Below are 20,233 nucleotides of genomic sequence, written 5' to 3'. Positions count from 1 at the left end.
AAACTGAATCTCAAAGTTCAAATTGTCGCTGAGGATATCAATAACGTTATATACGGAGCGTCTCACGAGTGCAGCATCATAGATTTAACGTTTTTTTTTATATATTTTGATGCAACGCCATTATATCTGACGTCATTAATCATTGCTTTTTAATTGAATATATAAACTAATCTTCCATATTGTGAATAATAGTGAAGATACCGATTTTTTTTTTTTTTTTTTATTATTATATATATGCTGTGCGAGTGTGTAAAAACTTTTGTTTCGCTCTTGTAATTTTTTTCCTACAATGCTGGGTTTACGGGGCACCCTGTAGAAAAAAAGAAAAAAACTGACCGTCTTACCGGCAAAAGTAATCGCATCATCGACGTGGGTTCGCGTCTCAGCTGAATAATCACGTCGTGGTCGTGGCCCGTCGCGCGCGACCCTCGGCAACCCCCGGGCACCCCGGGTTCCCCGGCGACCCTCAGTATCATGCGCATAGGGGTGGAACGAGCCTCGCCGCGGCTACGCGAGGCGAGAGTTCGTTTCCGTTATGTCGTGGTCAATATTTCAGTCACGGCCGGGCCCGAGCACGGGGGGATCGATAATGCGCTCGCGTGTGAGGCACGGCGTAAAATAGAAATTATGAATGGCAGAAATAGCCGCGGCAGCGATGCGGCCGCTCCGTTAAAAGGTCCCAGTCGAGGACGTTGCGCGCGTCAGAAATCGAAAGGGCATCGGTAAAAGGTTCCCTCTCTTGCTTGTTGGAAGACACGCGAGGTTGTGGATTCGTGGTGGTATCCCCGCGACGGGACCGTCGCCGATCGGATCTTGTTGATGGGGAGGACCCACGGGGAAAGCATGAGATGCGAAGTAACAGCCGCAGCAGAAGCGCGTAAGTCCGGTTTGTTTGTCTCACCAGGCAGTTTGGAAAATTGCCCCGAGCAAACGATCGTCGAGCACAATTGTCGAAATTGTTGGGATTACGGGGAATTGTTCGTTATCCCGCAGGATCAGCCCGCTGACACGGAAGACCAAGGCTCCTCAACACCTGCTGCGACTGAAGGAGGACGAGGGCGATGGGTGCGAGGACGAATGGAACGATCGCTTCCGGCTGCCCAGTTTGCCGCGGCAGAAATCGTGGAAGGACGACGACGTCCCGTCCAACGGTAACAGCGCGGCAACGTCCGTTTCCTGGTCGCAGGAGGCGGAGAGCGTGGTGACTCAGAGACTGGAGCGGCAATGGGCGACCGTGGAGAGGACCCTCTACGAGGAGGACGATCAGCTGTTCCAAGAGTCCGCTTTGGACGAATGTATACAGTGGAGATCGCAGATACCGTACCTAAGGATAGTCGGCAAGAATCCGGCTGCAACGAGCGACTGTGAACAGCGGGAGGTTGGCTCGAGCGACAAAAAGACGAAGAGACGCGATCCGCAAAACGATGAACGCAATCTTTCGGTGAAGGTAAAGGGAGAAGCGAGTTTTCTAGCGAGTGATATATATAATCTGCATGCGTGTATACTGTATCTTTATGATATTTACAGGAGGGAGAGGATTCTGCGCCGTACAAACTGAACAAAGCGAAATTCGAAGATGTTCTCGACACGATGATGGAACATGTAATCTCAGAGTTTTTTCCTAACGAGAAGAGCGATACAGATTCCTTGCACGACGACCTAAGTGACGCCCTGAGAATAGCCCCCGCTCCCGTTCATGGTAATAGAAATTCATCAAGGAACTCAAAAGCGAATTGGACGGAAGAAGCAATCTCGCCGAATTATATCGAGAACAAGTCTATAAGCATAAGAAACCGATTGCTGGATACCGAAAGCTCTCTTCAGATAATAAAGAACGATGCGAACCATCAAGGAGTTCAGAAGTAAGATTAGAAAAGAAAATAAAGTATTTTAAACGCGGGAGTGCTTCTTCTTATTTTATGTAATCCGGTTTTTAGAAGGACGAGGAATTCAATCTCCGCGAACAAACTGAAAAACTTTGACGACGCGGGAGATGACGACGCTTTGAGGGCCAAGGAACGGTTGTGCACGCCACATATAGGTAGAAATAAGCTTGGCACTATTTTCAACGAGAGGATCGTTGTAAGCCCCGTGCCTTTTACGGTGTCCACGCGAGAAAGCTTTTCTACTTTAAAGACCGTCCCGATTAAGTTTATGTACGAGAATTTGGAAATCTCTTCCTGCCAAGGTAGATGAGCACCGAGTCGTTTCATTTATCAATTGATTGATGCATTAATATTGACACTCGCACAAAAATTGTTGATGTTTTAGGATCAGCTGGCTACGTTGGCTTTCAAGGTTCCGCGAGAAGATCGGGTGCATTGAGGAATCCAAATATTCATTCCGCCTGGCAAGCTCCCGTCTCTCCTACTGTTCGGCCGAAAAATATTCGACTCGCTCCCATAGACACTTCAAGGCTTCCTAGCAGCAGAAATGGGTGCGTTGGTCGTGCATTGAAACGTTTCTTCTTTCCTTTCAATGGTCAGTAGGAAATTGAGAGGACGAAGGATAATTCAAATGATAAATTTCAGATCATTGGCACCGTCGCCCGCTGCCCTGCACCGCAACAGAAAACCCTTGAGCCCGATATCTCGAGCCACGATGCCGAAATCCGCCCACGCGACTCGCGATCGTAGCGGCGATTTTTTGGCGATTCAAGGGAAGCACATCGTTCCGGCGCAATCGAGGATCAGCTTGCTCTCGGCTGGCTGGGACTGCACTCCCAGAGTGGCCAAAGGCAAGAAGAAGAAAGTCCGAGCGACGGAGAGACTCTGAGAAAAAGCTTAACGCGACGAAATCGGAAGAAGCGCTTTGAACACAGCTTGCATGCGAGAAATATATTTTTAACAAATGTTCGATATGTGTATGCCGCGTGTAAAGCCGAGGAGTACAAAATGTTGATTTGACGCGTTTCGATTTCGCATCAGGATAACGCTTGAAGCACGATGTGAAACGCTTTAAGAATGAAGTGTATACATATATTTATCGTGTAAAATGTATTTACGGAAGATGATCGTCGCACGCGTATACGCGCGACGTTTTATTTTAAATACCGTTGTTCCGCGGATAATACTGTCTCTACCTCACCGCGCGTCCGTGTTGTTCAAGTGTTCTACACGCTTACCGCGAATGGATATATTTTTGTATGCCGCACTATTATAAAATTTATTGGATGTGAATAAATATATATAGCAATGTTGTTGGATAAATGTAATACCACGTGTTATTACACCCCGCAATTGTTCTAATCCTGGAAATTCCTTCTCGAGAAATCCAAAAATTAAGGATTAAATATAGCGTTAGGCATATTATTACCGTCGTAAATATAAAATAATGTTGAATTATTTTTTGTCCGTTGCGTCATATGACATTAAGATTAAAAATATATCGCATGGTGAGGAATATATTGTGTATATATATATATATATATATGTGTGTGTGTGTAAAGAGAGAAGAAAATAGCAAAGGTTACACATGTGGCGAATGTGCAGATGCCTTTGTTTAATTAATATCCTGCGCGTTCTTATAATAATAATGTCGCTCGCCCCCACGAGGGGCACGTGCCGCAGGAAATTTCGAACGGGGGCGCGGGCGGTATTTGCGCAAGTTCGGGCTTTCCTCCTCTTTGGCGTCGCGACTCGCGACGCGTTTACTCCGTCTAGTAGTCTAGTTTTAGTTTCGCGCGAGCTCGCAACGGTGGAGGACGCTACGAAGCCCCCGGCGAAAGGTTTTGTCGGCACGTCAAGAATTTCGAACTAACGCGAAATAACGCGAAGAAACGAAAAAGAAATTTAACGGAGAGTTTGCGACGCGGATTTTTCGATCCCCCGGCGCGACGACTGCCGCAGAGTTTACTCGTAAGCGCGAGTCCGTCCCTTCGTGATCGAGAAAACGTAACCGTCCACTATATAGTCAGATAAATTTTCAAACGAAATTTTTCCTTTTTCTTTATCTTATGCAATTTCTTTTAATATTGAATATATACTTTACATATTTTTTCAGGGCACGATTATGCGTGGTAAAGCCGAGAGAACGCCAATAAAATTTGTATAAAGATCTTTATGAAGATATCGGTCGAGCAGTTACGAGCGACGTACTCCCCCGCAGGATCTTTGTTAAAAACATTTATCGGACGTCCCATGATAACGCAGACGAAGGATCCCGCCGGCGATATGTCTACTTACGAAAGGCCGAGCGACGCGCGTCGTCTGTCGACGATGACGAGGATCGTAGGGGTGTGCACCGCTATTGGTGAGTCTCGATAACTTTATATATATCGCATTTAATAACCGATACACGTTTCATATGCTTCATCTCCCCGAGCTTGTATAAACACGGTGGTAGAGTATTTTTCCGTCGAAACAGACGGGATTTTTTTCGTCGAAGGATGTGCAAGCGGGCTGATATTCAGAAATTATTGATACACAATTGATATACAATTAATTATTAATCAAAAATCCAAAAATTTTTCCATTGAGAAAGATGGACTTTCTGTCGAAGAATATACAAAAATGATTGATAATATAAATTAATAATATCAATATACAATTATTAATTAAAAATCTATAAAAAATTGGAGGAGAGGATAGGCGGATTAATAGCGCGAATAGCGCGATATCAGAAATTACAAATAAAAAAAAGGAACTTCCGCTCGGTTTGATTAAAAATTCTGTGTCTCGAGAAGGAGGCAGTGACGACAGAATGAAAACGATCTTCTTCGCTTCGAATCAGAATGCGAGATGACGCGCGCGGGACACCGCTTCTCATTATCGTTTAGAAAAGGCAAAAGGGACTCTGTCGGCGAGGTCTCTTTATACATCTGCTTAATATTAATGAGTCATTTATAGCACAGGCGAAAACAGCAGCCCGAGATGAATTCCCTCGTGGTCCGCTCGAATGAAGAAGGGGGTCTCGTTTAAATAGCCGCTCACGTTATCGGACTTTTGCGAAAGTTCCAGGGCGCGTAGGGCGCGTTCCTTACTTTCCAGACACACTTTGAATTCTTAAGGAAGATTCTTACGAAGAAAAACAAATCGGCAACGATAACAAAATGATATAAGTCAAAGACGATATAACTTTATTATTGGATGAAAATGTAAATTAATTCTCATATTGTTTACCCATGTCTGGCATGCATGTCTAATGCGCTGGAAATGATTGAACGACGACTAAAATGTTCTGATGAACATTTCCCAAACGCTTAGAATCACTCCGTTAAAGTTTGGTTTTCAGTAATAAGCGTTCCCTCCGTGTTTTGCGACCGTTTTCATCCCCCCGCCACGCCGCGACGGACAATGACGAAAAATACTCTCGGCGGATCCGCTGGTCCATTATCTCCAAACGAATTGCGGAGGTTTTTGGACGCGACGACGACGACGGCGACGGCGACGGCGACGGCGACGGCGACTGAAACGCTTCGTGTCGCGACGCTTCTGCTGACTCATCATCCATCGCGAGCCATCGGAAGCGACGCGGGGATTAGTTGCTCGCGCTTTGGTCTCTTAATTGATAACACAATGCGTCCACCCGACCACCTCTTCGCCCCTCGGGGACAATTAGCGCGCGCGCGCGCGTGCATGGTCGATCGAACGGATGAATGGCGAGCCCGCGAGAGCGTTTTGGGGTCCGGACGTCGTATCTGACCGTTGACGTTTAATTACGTGCGTTGAATTTCTGGTGCCAAACGGCCGTGGACCTTTACCGAAATCATGAAACGTGTGTGGAATGTTCGGGAACTTTTTTCACCGCATTTCCTCGGACTCGACGAATTCTCGAATGCTGAACGGACGTCGCGATCTCTTTTTTTTCCGCGTTTGTTGCGTTCAAGTGTCATATATTAAACAAGGTAACACGCACATGTACACTTTTCTCTCTCTTTTAACGATTTATTCCGCCATTCATTCCGTTCGTTCGGCAAACTCGTTGAAAAGCTCGCTCGTTTTTAATTGGTCCACGCGAGCGCAAAAAAAATATTTTATCCCTTCGCTGGTGACGCGTAATGGGCCACGGGAATTTTTGTGGGAAAAGTTGATCGCGAACGCGCGACGAAATGTTCCCCCCCCACCCCTGAAAGAATATTCGTCGCTTCGCGAATCGTTTTTTTTTTCCACGTCGCGTAATAATGTCGCGCGCTTGTTCCGCGATGCTTTTATCGCGCCCGTTTCAATTTGTCCCGCAGGCTTGCATCTGCGTACATACACATACGCACATATGTACATGTCATTCGCGCACAATGGCTCGATATTTGCTATATCGAGGATATTTAAAAAAATTTTTTTTAACCGGTTTTAAAATAAATAGCAAGCGGGGATCAATCCATTTCGCGCCACTTGCTATATCTCGTGCCCTTAAATTTTTAAGGCAATATCTGCGACGATGGCGAATAAAGGGCGGCACGCGAGAACAATGCGACGGCAATTGTCGCGTGTATCTCGCGACCGCGAGCGGCGCGAAACCGCTGACAGTTTCGTATACAAACCGGCCGTTATTTATGTCGTCGAGGCGCCGAGACACCCGCATTCTCTCTCTCTCTCTCTCTCTCTCTCTCTCTCTCTCTCTCTCTCTCTCTCTCTCTCTCTCTCTCTCTCTCTCTCTCTCTCTCGCGATATCCGACTTTTCCGGTTTAATCCGGAAAAGAGCGCTCGCTGTGAGACAACGAGAACGAAAGAGAGAAAGAGAAAGAACAAAAAAGAATTTCGCCGCTGATAACGACGTGCGAATTGAAGCGTAAATCTTTCACGGTGTTATTACTTTTCTTTTTTCTCATCGCGCGCCGGTAACGGAGTCGAGGGAGAAAACCCTCCGTCAGAGTTTGTCGAGGAATCTATGATCGAAAAGGACACGTGGCGAACCTGAGATAGGATCCTACATATTCCCGTCTCTCTCTCTCTCTCTCTTTCTCTCTTCTGTAGTATATGTATATACTCTTGTATAATATTCCCGGTGGACGGAATCTTCTCAGATTACGTTAGCGCCGCGGATAAGCTCGCGGCGGCGGGCGGTTGGAACTCGCGCGACCCCGACTCCGGAATTCGCGGAGATGAATTCCCGCCGGTCCAACGGCGATCGTTGCAGGGCGGAGCTGTTTCGCGAGGATATAAATATAATCGGGCCATATATATACAGCGCGGTCGGATATCGGCATTTCGTTATCTTCGGTCCGGGCGACGGCGCGGAAAAGCCACGGCCGACGCTCGCCGTTTTTCCGACGCGACGGGACGCGACGGTGCGGTCGGCCCCGGTGTGCAGCTGTGCTGTGCGCGCCGCGCCGCAACCGGAAAACAAGCCCCCGCGGGCCATCCACCGGCGCGACCTCTCCGTCCCTTCTCTGCTTCCACCCCACCCCCCCTCCCCCCGCTCGCACCCTTTGGACGTGCTGTCGATAAAATGCCGTTGATTTACCGTCGAGGACTTATCGCGCAGGCGGGGCCGTTAAGGGAGCGGGACGTCGATGCGCCGCTTGGTACACAGCATCCCTCGAAATTGATACGCGATACGCGAGTACCTAGTTCGCGATCGCGAGATAGATCCGGGGAGGCGATCTTGCTCCTTTATGCGCGATGCCGCGCGGTCAGAACCTTCAACCTTCAACCCTTAAGGGCTGCTAGGTCCATACATGGACCTAGTGTCTATTTCGCTCATTCACGTTGCGTGCAGGTCTCCAAAAATTATTTTTCGACAATTTAGCATTAATTTTATTGGCAATTTTTCTGATTTTATTATATTCTTCAGTCCTCTATACCGTTATTTTATATATAATTTTTTAAAATTTGGTTGATTAGATCCGGCGTTATACGCGATCATAGTTGCAAGGTCCATATCTAGACAGTAAGCCTCAAGTGATCTTAAGGGTTAAATCCTTCTTAGGACGCTAAATCGCGGCAGACGCGGTCTTTTTCACTGCGAATTTACAGAATTTCTCTCGATTAGCGTCGCTGCGGCGCAGGCTTAAAATATCAAGGGCGAGGCACGCCGAGCTTTGAATAATCAAGGTTTCCAGGAAGGTCGGTCCAGGGAAGTTCGCTCCTGCACTTTTAGCCTCCCTTACATTCGTTGTCTCCTGAAGAGGAGCTCCGGAAACCGTGGACGACATATATCACGTGTACTCGACGTCCGCGTCGTCGCGTCGCGAGTCGTCGTCTCGCGAGATGACATTCGTCGCCGGAGATCTCATCGAGCGAGCCGCGACTTCCGCGGGAGAGGAAAAGGGAACGAACGAGGGCGGATGAGGGCAGAGCTAGGAATACCATTCCGTCGCGGACGAATTCACGTCCGATTCGACCCGAGGGGCTCGAACTTTCGATTGCTCGTAAACTCCTCGTAACGAGGACAAACCAGGGAGATATTTTGTTACGCGAGTAACCCGAGAACAAACTTTCCTCGTCGCGCGCATCCGACTATCGCGTTCGGAGTCTTCGCGAGTCTTTTTCGGACTTTATAATCTTAAAGAAAAAGGAGTTTCACAAGCCATTCTTTCGGGATGAGATCCTGGTAATTCTCGTGACAAGGGTAGATGAGGAAGAGGGGAATCTGTGGATTCTACGGTCGCGCGATAATCCCGCGTGCAAAAAGTTTCAGGATTAATATAAGGACACAGAGGGGCACAGTGGATGCATGGTAACGGAGATTTCGCTAACTGGAGCAAGGCTCTCCATCCGCAGCGCGCGACGAGACCGTTAGACCGAGCGTCCCGCGTGATCTCGCATTCGTGTACTTTAATTAGTTTCCTGGAGTCTGCGGGGGAAGGGGGACCGTCGAAATCGCTACCGCGCGGCACATCCTCTGAAATTATAAACTGCAATCAGATTAACTTTGAGAGCTCTCTCTCTTTCTCTCTCTCTCTCTCTTTCTCTCCCCCGGCTCGTTTACAACGTAAATATCGTGCGCTGGACTACCGGGCGCCCGCTTCTCCCCCGTTTATAATTCCGCGTACTCGCTCTGACAGCATCCTTCAAACTCGATGAGCTGAATTGTCGGGGAAACGAGTTAATAAACGCTACTCACATTTATCTACGGCAATTGGCGAATGTGCTCTTTTGAAAAGTAATTCGGACGCGTCTCGTAAATTAGCCTGTCATAATACGAGGGGGGGGGGGTATTAATATGTATACAGGAGGCAAATCGAATAAACGAAGATAAATCGAATACAAAGTGCTACAAAAATCCATCCGACTCTGTTGTTAAATACGTTTAATTTTAATTCGATTCTCATGCTAATCGCGGATAGATGGACATGGACTACGTTTACGCGAGCGTTACTTCTGTAGTAACTTACGATAATTTACTCCCCGTAAACGAGTAATATATCGTAAGTTACTACAGAAGTAACGCTCGCGCGTAAACGTAGTAATGGACAGTACGGATTTCAGGAGATCGTGCATTACGCCGCTTCCCCCTCTCTCTATCTCTCTCTCTCTTTCCTGGAAATTCACGACGGAAATGTAAAACGGCAATTAGGCGATCGGCGATAATTTATAGCCGCCCGCACCGAATGCACTTGCCATTCGTATCGAAGCGTAAATCACCGTTAATTTGCGCGATGCGATTTAGCCGGCGAGAATCAGTCGCCGCGCCGGTACAAATTACATCCTCTATTCGTGCGCCATTGGTATGTGCATTATGCATTCGCGAGGCACATTCGTAGCACTGGAAAACGGATTAAACACGTCCCCTGTCCCCCCCCCCGGCCGAGATTGCCGAAACAGCGATCGGCGTTTATCCGATTCCGTATATTCGTTATACAGATCGTCTAAATCGTGCTGGCGAACAGTTAAAAATAAAACGAACAACTCTTTTCACCACTGCAGGATTTTAACTTGTCGAGTGTTCTAGGGCGCTTTTCTTTTTCTTCCTCTCTCTTTCCTCCCTTCGTCACTTTACGGGACTCATGAAACGGCGCCGCGGGACCGGAGGTTTTAAGGCAAACGGAACGAAACTTTGCCGGTAACGTATGGCGATGCGAACGCGGACGGACGCGCGATCTCCCGGGCGCGCGACTGCGCGAACTCGTGTTAACGCGAATTTACTGCGGTTCGAGACGCTTCATCCCCGTGATCTCTCTCTCTCTCTCCGCCGCACCGCGACGAGGTGTTTTTAATTTAAGCACTAACGGAACGTCGCGAATGCGAGAGAATCGATGATTCTTGCGAACGCTTGCGGTAGATCTTGCACTTTGCATTTTGTGACTTGTTAATTAAGCGGTGAAAAGTAGCGCGTGCCAAAAATCTCATTAAAATCTTTCGACGGTCAGATATTTTCTCATTCTTCCGTCAGGTCCGATGTTCGAGTGACCTGAATTACCTTCGCACGTGCGGAAACTAAGGCGATATTTTCGCGAAATTAAGAGAGAGGTATAATAATATATATTTTAGTAAATTATTTTGTATTTTATTTTTTTCTCTTTTCCTCTTTTTACAATTTCTCTTCTGAAATTATGCAGCCTGATAAAATAAGGAATAAAATCAGTAATAAAGTGGAAATATATTGTTTTAAATGCGCATTTTTTAAATTGATTTTTTATTTAGCGAAATATCAAGCAGAATTTTTCAAGATTTAGTTAACGTTGAAAATCGAAGAACTTTAGCCGGTCGAATTAAATTTTATTTCTATCAGCGACATACAGAAATATAACGAAAAAGTATATGATATCGGTTAATTATATTTTTCAGCAGAAATTTATTTCAGAAACTTAATTATATTATCGAGATACATATTTCACGTGAAAATTTGATTTAAAAGTTGCGTGAATAATCTTCTCGGATTTTGTAGGCAAACATTTTACTCAATACAAATGTTAATTTCGTTCGAAAATTCGCCATTTCCATGACTATTCCCTTTCTCCGCGCCGCGTCTCATCTCGATCCCTCTCTCGTTTTATTCATCCCACGCTTGTCTCGCGCACGTGTCTCCGGGAACGTGACACTTGATACGTCCCGCAGTGTTTTCGTTGAAATAAGCCAGCCACTTTTGCTTGCTCGTCCCTTTTTTCCGCGCGATACTTTCAGGAAAGCCCCGTACAACGAGTACGCCCGGCTAACGACCTAATTTCGCTAATTGACTGGCCGTGGGGAATTCGACGTCGCGACGTCGCCCCATGAAAAGAAAGACCCTTTAGAAACGGTTAAAACAAATCTCCTGTTTTTAGCTTGGCGCCAGAGAAAACAATACGTAAATACTGCAGACATCAGAGAAATGTAAAAATATAATGTACATATATATATATATATATATATATATATATATATATATATATATCTGTGGACCGCTCATAAATACTAAGTACTTGAATCCAGTTGAATCTAGTTGAATCGATTAGCTGATCTGACACATCTCGCTGATCCTCTGATCCTCGAGACGTGTTCACGAGAACATTTCGCATTTTCGGTGCAATTATACGTGCACTGTTAAATGTTAAAGGATGAAATTTAAACTAGAGTTAAATAACATTTTGTTATTTTTAACTACCGTGTGTGCCGAAATTTATTATTTTAACGCAAAGCAATATTATTTCAACTCAATTCTTTCAGTTAAATTTTAACAACATATCGAGTAGGGCAAGTGGCGACCTATAGGAATGGTTAAAAATGATCCAAATTGAGCTATGTATGAATATTGAGTGAGAGAGCATGTACACATTGCTTTTCTCCTTTTTCTTCAATGGGGAAAAATTCGTAGCCATCAAATGGACCACAGCCTTTGTTGTGCATTATACAATAAATTTTTTATTATTATTATTGTTACAACTTGACACTACGAATTTAACAGGGTGAATTCTCTCGGTGACTGCAACAGCGCTGCATCTTTCGACGAAACGCGATTTCCAGAGTGCTCGCGAAGTTTTTCCCCAGAAGAATTTTCCAAGCGAAAAACTCGGCGCGTACACGTTCGCGCCCGTGACGCAACCGAGCGTTTCTTCTTCAACTTGTACTCGGCTTATTTGTAGCTTCAGATTTGCAGCTAATAATTTCTTATAATCGCAGGGAATCTGAAATTCCAACTAATTTTTTCGATAAATCGATGGGAGCGTCCTTACTATCCCGATTTACCGTTCCGGTTTACTTCCGCGAGGGAGGAAAGGGGAAGAGAAAAAAATCGCGATTCTCTTTGTCTTCTTCCTCTGCCAAGAGCGTCTCGGGCGATCTCTCACGACGCGTCTCCGTCGTATAGTCGCCGCGTATTCGTCGGCGTGGAAAACGGAGTTTCTGGTTCGTATAGAGATAATGCCTGCCTTAGTTACCGCACCCAGTACCATCACTGGATCCACCGTCGTGTGCAGCCAGTGTAAACCGTGCGGAACACGCGCGCAGCTGCGAAGTTTGCCCGGGTTGACATACTGTGAATCATAAGTTTATATCCGCGGAGACTCATTGCGGTGAAGTTTAAGGCCGGGCTCCGACCCGGGCGGGAGAGGATGAGGAGAACGGCTCTCCGTCTTTATGCCCTGTTCTAACGTGTATATAGGGTACGCCTTCGGACGTAAAGGTCGTCGATAATGAGACTTTATTCTTGACACGATATTGCCATCGACCTTTCTCTTCACCCGGCGAACCAGACGGATTCTCGATCTAGGGCGAAGGAATGGCCGAGGAGCGCTTCATATGTATCCCCATTCGCTATCGTAAATCGAAAGATCAATGTTTAATTTGGGACACAATTTAGTGGTGGGAATTTTGCCTCAGTTATCTCTAGAAAATCAATCTTATTTGTGCGCACGTAAGAAAGAGAGAGAGAGAGAGAGAGAGAGATTTCTAAATAATATTTACGATAAAAGGAAGTCATTAATTATTTTATAAATTTAATCCAAAAGACTTAGCTTCAAAATTTAATATTAATTATTCAAAAGTAATTAATATTAAATCGCGCAATAATAATTCAATTTATATAGCGTAAGTGACGGAGTGACGGGGTAGCCCAGAAACGGAAGAAGCGAAATGATGGTAATGAGAAGTCTGACGTTTTGAATTTCTTATGTCCTCGTATATCCCGGAGTTCGTCGTTGGTCCTGCGAAAATATCGCGAAATGTATGCGTCGCGATGTTACGATAATGCGCGCCGACGGTTGATGCATTCTTTATCACACGACGTAAAAACATTTTTATTCGACCGTATATAAAAACATCTTTATTGCGCCATGTGGAAGCACGCACAAGAGGGAACAATCAAGGATTGAAGGAGCAAGAAATACCTCAGCTCCGATCTGAAACTCGATAAACGGACGCATTTGCGGGAATTATTCAATGTTCGATATTAAACGTGTCTCGATGATTAAATCTGGATTAGAGATTCACGGCAAAGCGGAGCTTACTCGCGAGGATCGCGAGATAAGTCCGCTTCTATGTGTCGCGGACACATATAGGTATGTGGAGTGCTCCAACGTGAACCAAAAATTTTCTCGGCACACTTTGGGAATTAACTGCGAGTCGCTCTTTTCAATTTTAATTCCGGTGAGAGCCGCATTTGTTACATCGTGCTGCCCTCCCTCTTCCCTTTCTCCTCCTCGTTCCACCGTGCCCGCAGCCTCCTGTCTAAAGTGCAGGCCATTGCGCAACATACGAAATTCACCGCCACTGACGATCGCGCGGGATGCGCCGCATTTCCTGCGTTGATGGATTTTACATGCGATGCAGAGAGAGAGAGAGAGAGAAGGAGAGAGAAATTGCGCGACACGGTTACCGGTTTACGGTGCGCTTCCGAAAGCGTTTTCACCCCGGAAATCACATTCACTAAGCCGAGCAAATAGATTTAAAACGCACCGAAAATTATGATGAATGTACTCCTATCAGCCGCTCGGGAGATATCGCGGACACCCCGTATCTCTCAAAGGAAAGGATTCTGTTTGGGGGTCGCGCATCCATCATTTCGCGAAATGTTGTCCGCCCAATTTTCCCTACCCGCACCCGCCCGCTTTTTTTTGCGACCGCGCGATTCGGAGGGGCTCTCTCACGTTCTCCTCTTCTCTCCGCTCCCCTTCTATACGTATACGCGAGGAAATACTTTTCCGTGCCGCTCGTCACGATTTGGCAGAACAAATCGAATCGTCGCGACGCCGGAAAACTCGGGGAAACTCAATTTTCATCGGGGGTGTGCTCCGCCGTCGGAAACGTTCGACGCATGCGATCCTCACGGCGACGGACGGGCGGATATACCCTTCGATCGCCGCGAATTAAATTAATTCCCATTGAAACCCGCGTGTCCGCCGCGCGCGTCCCGTATTATCGATATACCGCGGCGGTACGGAAAACTTCCGCGATTTCTTTAGCGTCGTCAGTCAGACTTTGAGAAGAAAGCGTCGAGTCCTCTCGAAATGAGCCGATTGCGAATCGTGAGCCGACACTCGCGAAAGTCGTAATTGAATTATCAATCGGGGGCGAGATACCCTCTTGCGGAATTAAAAGTAAGGGCAAACTTCTTTCGTCCATTCTCGCCGAGAATTTTTCATTTCCTTCCTCGTTCTCCAATTCGAGGAATTCGAGGATCAATTCGAAAGAACCTTTGCCCTCCGCGTTCACGCGGAAAAAGCGAGCGTTGTTTTCACGCGAGACGAATATATTGGGCCGGCGACGAGCGGCCTCTTGCGAAGTCAGCTGATGCCTAATTGTATTCGAGAGCGAGCCGTCTGGCGTCTTAATTATCGCGCGCTTTCGCCCCTATTCTGGTGAGACCGTTGAGACACCCTCGACGACACGAGTGGCGTCCGCGGCTAATTGCATTGCCGGGACGCATCACCGGAAGGCCTCGGCACCGCGCCTCTAATTGAACTCGGGGTCAGGAATTTCGGATTTTCCCGCTCGCTGGCCGCGCGGAATCGTCGCGCAATCGTGACGAAGCCGGGACGAAGGGGATGGGGGGGGGGAGATAGTGCAAGACATAGAAAAAAGGATAAAGAGGAAGACGCAGGGGAGACCCCGCGAAATAGGAATCCGATCGCGCCAATCTGTCTTCGTTTCCGCGACGGAGGAAGAAATTAAGGAAGAAAGAACGACCTATATCAGGTCACTATTTATCCTTAGGGAGACTTTTGGCCTTTTCCTTCACCCCTTCCCGTCTGGTGCCTTCTGGATTCATCGACATTTTGTCGCTACTGTGCAACTTTCTTTAGCTTTGAGTTTCTATTTTGCGGTGCTGGGCAATTTGATGTTGTTAAAATGTTATTTTTACCATTCTATACCTTTCCGTCATTGAACGACCTAGATTGCTCAATTAAGTTAATCATTGCAGTAAGCGTACGACGGTACGTCTATTAGCTCGCTCGCGTATTGGAAGATATCCTGCGCTCTCCTGCGGAAATCTGATTTTCGATCGAGAAAAATGATTGGCGACCTCTTGTCCGCGGGAGGATAATGGATATCCCGATGGAACATCTTGGAGGACAATGCGGCCCCGGAAATTCACTCGCGACGCGAAACCAGCGTGACCGCAGGTGGTCAATTCATGTGCCAGTCGCAGAACCACCGTCCGACAATGTTCTGCCGGCGAACACGGGATTCGCATCCGGAATCCCCGCGAGCTTCCGGAACGCTCGTCGAAGACCGTACATCACTGTAGGTTCAAAAATTTATAAACGTAGATTCCACAGAATTTTCGAGCGCTCACTTCTTTTTTGTTCAAAAAGTCGAGTTAAATGGAAATTAATCCGGCAACGGATTTTTACTCCCCAATTAAAAAACTTATTGTTATTGATTATTATATATCGCATATTTTTTTATTATTCTATAATTTATTAGTGTTTACGGACAATATCTGTACCTTAGAGGTAAAGAATCGCATTGCCGTTATTATAAATTTAAAGAAAACAGGATTTAAAGTTTATTATTTCTATGAAAATTTCTAATACGATTTTTTCTAAACATTGTGTCTTAAGAAGTAGTAATAATGGATACGAAGACCCTTTATCATTACACAATTTAAGCTCCTGGTATATTAGAAAAAGTAAATTAATTCCATTTCGACAAAATTCTTTATCTCTAAAGTACAGATATAGATTTACTCAGCCATTTTCTGAGAAAAGTAAGGAGAAACTAAAAAAAATATTTAAAAAACGAAAAAAATCACAATCAATTTACTGTGACGTGAGCTTCATTTTTTCGATACTGGAGTGTAAAACTCACTGCCAGGCGTCCGTTCCCGGATTAAAGTCACGCAAAAAAAAAATGGAAATCGAAAGAGCGCGAGTAAAGTAATCGAATAGCGAGCTTTTTATGTTTAATGAACATGTTATTTCTCCTCGTTTTCTTCATCATCTTCCCAAGAGTTGCGGCAAAAATAATCGGTGCTTATTTCGCATGGAATTCCGTTTCTTCCGGCGCGACATCGAGCTCATAAATACATAAACGCAGGAATACACAGCGCGACGACGCCGCGGAAGCCGGATAAGGAGTGTAAAATTTTTCGCAAATATTTCCTTGCCGGCGACAGCCGCGAGTATCCCAGCTGCGCGTCGCCAGCCGGATTTTCCCTTTATTAAAGTTGCCCGAGACTTCGCCCTCTGAATAATACATCGCTCCTCGCGTTTCCCCAAATTCGTCGGGCCCACAAACACGACTCACAAACACACGCGTGCGTCCCATCCGGTCGCAACTCTGTTTGTGTTGAATTTTCCTGGCGAAAGGATACCCCCCCTACAGGGATACATCGTTTGTGTTTGCGGGCCGAGAGAGACGATAATTGCGAAACTTTAGGGCTTTTGACAATGAAGCGATTTAGCGCGGATGGACGAGATGCGGGATCGATGCGCGAGACGGTTTGTCTGAAATCGAGAAAAAGTTTTGGGAACAAACTCGAGGAGTTAACAAGGATGAATTCGTTAACGCAAAATCAATGGCTATATATTAATGCCAATCCAATAATTCTTCCCCGAGTATATGGATCGGTGAAATCGCCACTGAAACGCTTGTCCATTAAAGTTGAAAACGCCGCCGCTCGACGAGGGGCTTTCTTAAAATCGTTATTGTTAATTGCATTCGCGACACGCCGTGTCACGGAAGTTCCCCTAATGGCTCGCGTAATTATTTCCCCCGTATGCCCGGTTATTTCATTTCAGAAGCCCTTTGATCGCGCCCGCTTTTGCAATTTGGACCTTTCACGGACTGCTCTCTGATATCCTTCCGTCGCTGTCTTCAGGAATTGCCGTGCGAGTCCGGCTGTGTGTTTTGCATCCGGAGATTTCAGCGCACCGACAAGGCTGAAGATGTAAACCTCAGTTGAGCGCGGCGATAAAACTTGTATACGCGAAAGAGTGACCGATATTTCTTAATTTCAATTTCATTAATCCTTTTTTCCGACTCTAGTTTTTCGTGGAACTGAAATTGAAATATCGTTCCTCGAGGATCATATTTTGGAAAAAAAAAAAAACGCGTCGAGAGCGACAAGTCGCCTCTCGTCGGCTCGTCACTGCGGCAGATTGATGGAGAGCACAATTTCCAGACAGATCAGAGCACTTAGTTATCAACACGCGCTTGTCGCCATTGTTTGACAACTTGGACATTATAACGATCGTATCAGGCGGTTTAGCCGGCTGCCGTCACGCGTGCCGATCAACTCGGTGTCGAATTGAGAAATCAGCTTTAGGTACGGGCTCGATAACCGAGTCTTTCATTCAGTTGACTCTTATCACACGTTCCGATCAAATCGATGATTAAGTTAAGAAATCAGCTTTCTTAAGAATAGCACAACAATTGCTTTTCTTTATTTAGCCATTTCTGTCACAGTTCGACTCAGGTCGATTAAATTTATGTCAAAATAAGAAATTCGCATAATATAATGATATTTTTTATTTAGCGATTTCCTATATTATACCCTTCCGTTAAATAGACATATCGAATTAAGAAGTCATCTCTCTCATGGATCGATAACTAATTCCCTATTTCGTCATCGTGACTTCGAAGTATATCTCGCTCGCAATTAGCTTCATGCATCGCGAACGAAGATGAGTTCCTTCTACGAGCGATCATCCCATATATTTCTCCTGACACATACAGCCCACGATTTCTCCCGGGGGCAATTACATCGATTCGAGATGATCGGCTTTGTCCCGTGTCCCCTTTCCCGCCCCCCATCCTTCTCGTAGACGCTCAAGTCGATCCGTCGCGAGGAAAAAAATCCTATTCGAACCTGCTGCGTATTGATTTCCTGTCAAGCCGAAATATTCGATCTATTGTGTACACGCGATACTTGCACAGCGTGTACATTCTCTCCTCGACGTGTACAATAGAATAATCTTATATTCGCCGAGATGCGGAGATTAATGCGGGATATATACTCTCGCGGGGTATCTTGCCACGGGCGACTCGTATCCTCTCGTATATGTCCGATACCTTTCGGTATATCGTTTATTGATATTCCCCTCACTGCGAGCCGTGAGGTTGTATTTAAAAACAACATTTCTTCTCTCTGCAAATGGAAATTTCTCTCTTTTCCTTTCTTAATGGAATATTACGCGCGTGTTTTATACAGGATACAGGATATCTTCTAGCCTATATATAGAGCTTTCTCTCGTTCACTCCCATTTCGTAGTCTGCGAGCTGTCGAGCGTTTCGCCTCGTTGTCGCAACAGTATTATATCGAATGGCGAAAAAATTTTGAAATGCATATGCAGTCTCACGTTTGGAATATACGAGCGAGTATCTGGCCTGTAATTAAATGCACCGGCATGCGCGTGCAAGGGGAATTTGTGTCGCGAAATATCCCTGAAAATATGTCTGCGCCTCAAAGGTAAAGAGAGAGGGAATCGTATCCAGTTTTTGTCGACATTAAAGTTAATACTTTTTTCCAATATACCAGGAGTTTAAATTGTACAATGGTAAAAGGTCTTATATATCCGTTATCACATATAGTTCCTAAAATACAATGTTTAAAAAAAGTCGTACTGGAGATTTTTATTTTAGAATAATAAACTTTAAATCCCCTGTTTTTTTCTCAATTTCTAATATTGGAGATACGATTCTTTTATTTGTAATATACAGATGATGTATTTTCTTCGACGAAGAGGACAGATGGATGACGCGAAAGAGAAAAGAGCATATTTTCGCAAAAAAGCTGGAAGATCGAAAAACTCTGTCATAGAATTAAACGGATAATCTCTTAAGCTGAGAACGAACGCCTGCGGAATAAATTTGGTTACGCCTCAATATCGGAAAAATGAATCTCGCGTCACGGTAACTTTAATGCCTTTTTTGTTTTTAAATTATGTTTTGGTTTCTTCTCATTTGTTAAGAAAATGTCGAGTAAACCTATATGCATACTGTATCTTCAAGTGCCAATAAATTATAGAACAATAAAAAATGTGCAATATGTAATTAATAACGATGAGTCTTAATTGCATTGTAAAAATCACCCCCAGGTGACCATTTATGCAAAAAAATCAGGAGAGTGCCGTAAGATGCTATTTGGAGCAACGTCAAAGAAAATCACGACGCGATTTCACTACCCAAAAATGTCACATATTTATAGCGGAATTTGATTCGCATGCGAGTTGCAGTTCCGCGGTTACAAATGACTCAGGTCTCGTCCGGCGAGAAATATAACGCCGATCGAAGGGATTGATTCCCGGCGGGATATCGATATAGCGCCCCCGGCCGAGATGAAGGGATTCATCGGACGGGGCGTGCGCGGGGGCACACGGGGGATGCGATCTTTTTGATCCTCTTTCTCTCTGTTGCAGTTGTGTGCGGCGTCGGCGCGGATGTGGCGTACCATCGGCACGTCATGGGGCTTTACGTTACGTGAGGATAATTCAACATGCGTATACCGTAATTCAATTCACGCATTATCAGCCCTCCGATCGCGATCCTCGCGTCGACACCGCGCGAGAGGGAGAGACCGCCGCGCGGCTATCCGCGAGACCCGGACGAATCCGAGAGGAGGAGAGGCGTCGACGGGGAAGATCATCCCCCCCGACGACGACCTGACGCCGAGAAGCTTCTTCCAATCGAACCGAGATCTTGTTACGGGCAGAGATTTTCCCCGTCCGCGTTCTCCTCTTAATTCGCCGTTTTCTCGCCGGTGCAATTATTATCTGTCCGTTCTGCCGAAGGCGGCGAATTTATCGTCGTGCATTCGGCGTCTGTTTCGGAGATTGTTGAAACTCGTCCTGAAAGGCGTCCACTCCGACCAGACGTTTCCTTCCCGGACAGAGCTATCATTTATCTGACCTAGAACTGCGCTGTTCAACGCTGAAAAATATACAGAGTCGCGACCACGGTTTCGTGAAGCTTTCACGGAAGGGACATTTCGCGGG

General features: G+C 45.8%; 2 protein-coding genes across 6 annotated transcripts in view; both read left to right on the top strand.

The window, feature by feature from the left end:
- The first annotated feature begins 217 nt into the window (after nucleotides 1-217).
- Nucleotides 218-3,214, top strand: LOC143893447 (uncharacterized). Of its 2 annotated transcripts, none has more exons than XM_077398832.1 (6): nucleotides 218-877; nucleotides 994-1,447; nucleotides 1,528-1,862; nucleotides 1,941-2,188; nucleotides 2,272-2,437; nucleotides 2,532-3,214. In XM_077398832.1, the coding sequence occupies exons 1-6, from the start codon at nucleotides 849-851 to the stop codon at nucleotides 2,773-2,775; spliced, it is 1,476 nt and encodes a 491-aa protein (XP_077254958.1). In that variant the 5' UTR covers nucleotides 218-848; the 3' UTR covers nucleotides 2,776-3,214. The 2 variants fall into 2 exon arrangements, with proteins under 2 accessions (XP_077254958.1, XP_077254957.1); XM_077398831.1 differs by having other exon boundaries at nucleotides 224-877; nucleotides 1,938-2,188.
- A 444-nt stretch (nucleotides 3,215-3,658) lies between these two features.
- LOC143893316 (uncharacterized) overlaps nucleotides 3,659-20,233 on the top strand; it is a 22,866-nt gene continuing 6,291 nt past the window's right edge. Inside the window, exons 1-3 of one of the 4 annotated variants that reach the window (XM_077398559.1) lie at nucleotides 3,659-3,857; nucleotides 4,003-4,251; nucleotides 19,658-19,718. In XM_077398559.1, coding sequence (XP_077254685.1) covers nucleotides 4,062-4,251; nucleotides 19,658-19,718 — 251 coding nt within the window. In that variant the 5' untranslated portion in view covers nucleotides 3,659-3,857; nucleotides 4,003-4,061. Of the gene's footprint in view, nucleotides 3,894-4,002; nucleotides 4,252-19,657; nucleotides 19,746-20,233 lie in introns of all 4 variants that reach the window. The other 3 variants (XM_077398558.1, XM_077398561.1, XM_077398560.1) reach the window with 3 other exon arrangements.

The sequence above is a fragment of the Temnothorax americanus genome, unplaced genomic scaffold (assembly GCF_048541705.1).
Source record: "Temnothorax americanus isolate GAGA-0224 unplaced genomic scaffold, ASM4854170v1 Scaffold12, whole genome shotgun sequence".
Taxonomy (NCBI): Eukaryota; Metazoa; Arthropoda; class Insecta; order Hymenoptera; family Formicidae; genus Temnothorax; species Temnothorax americanus.
This window is presented reverse-complemented; position numbering and strand designations above follow the sequence as displayed.

Bases quoted from the DNA above. Each gene is read 5' to 3' on its own strand.
- LOC143893447 (XM_077398831.1), top strand. From the start codon at position 849: ATGCGAAGTAACAGCCGCAGCAGAAGCGC. The intron at 878-993 runs GTAAGTCCGGTT...GTTATCCCGCAG, and splicing joins AACAGCCGCAGCAGAAGCGC to GATCAGCCCGCTGACACGGA. The intron at 1,863-1,937 runs GTAAGATTAGAA...TCCGGTTTTTAG, and splicing joins AACCATCAAGGAGTTCAGAA to AAGGACGAGGAATTCAATCT.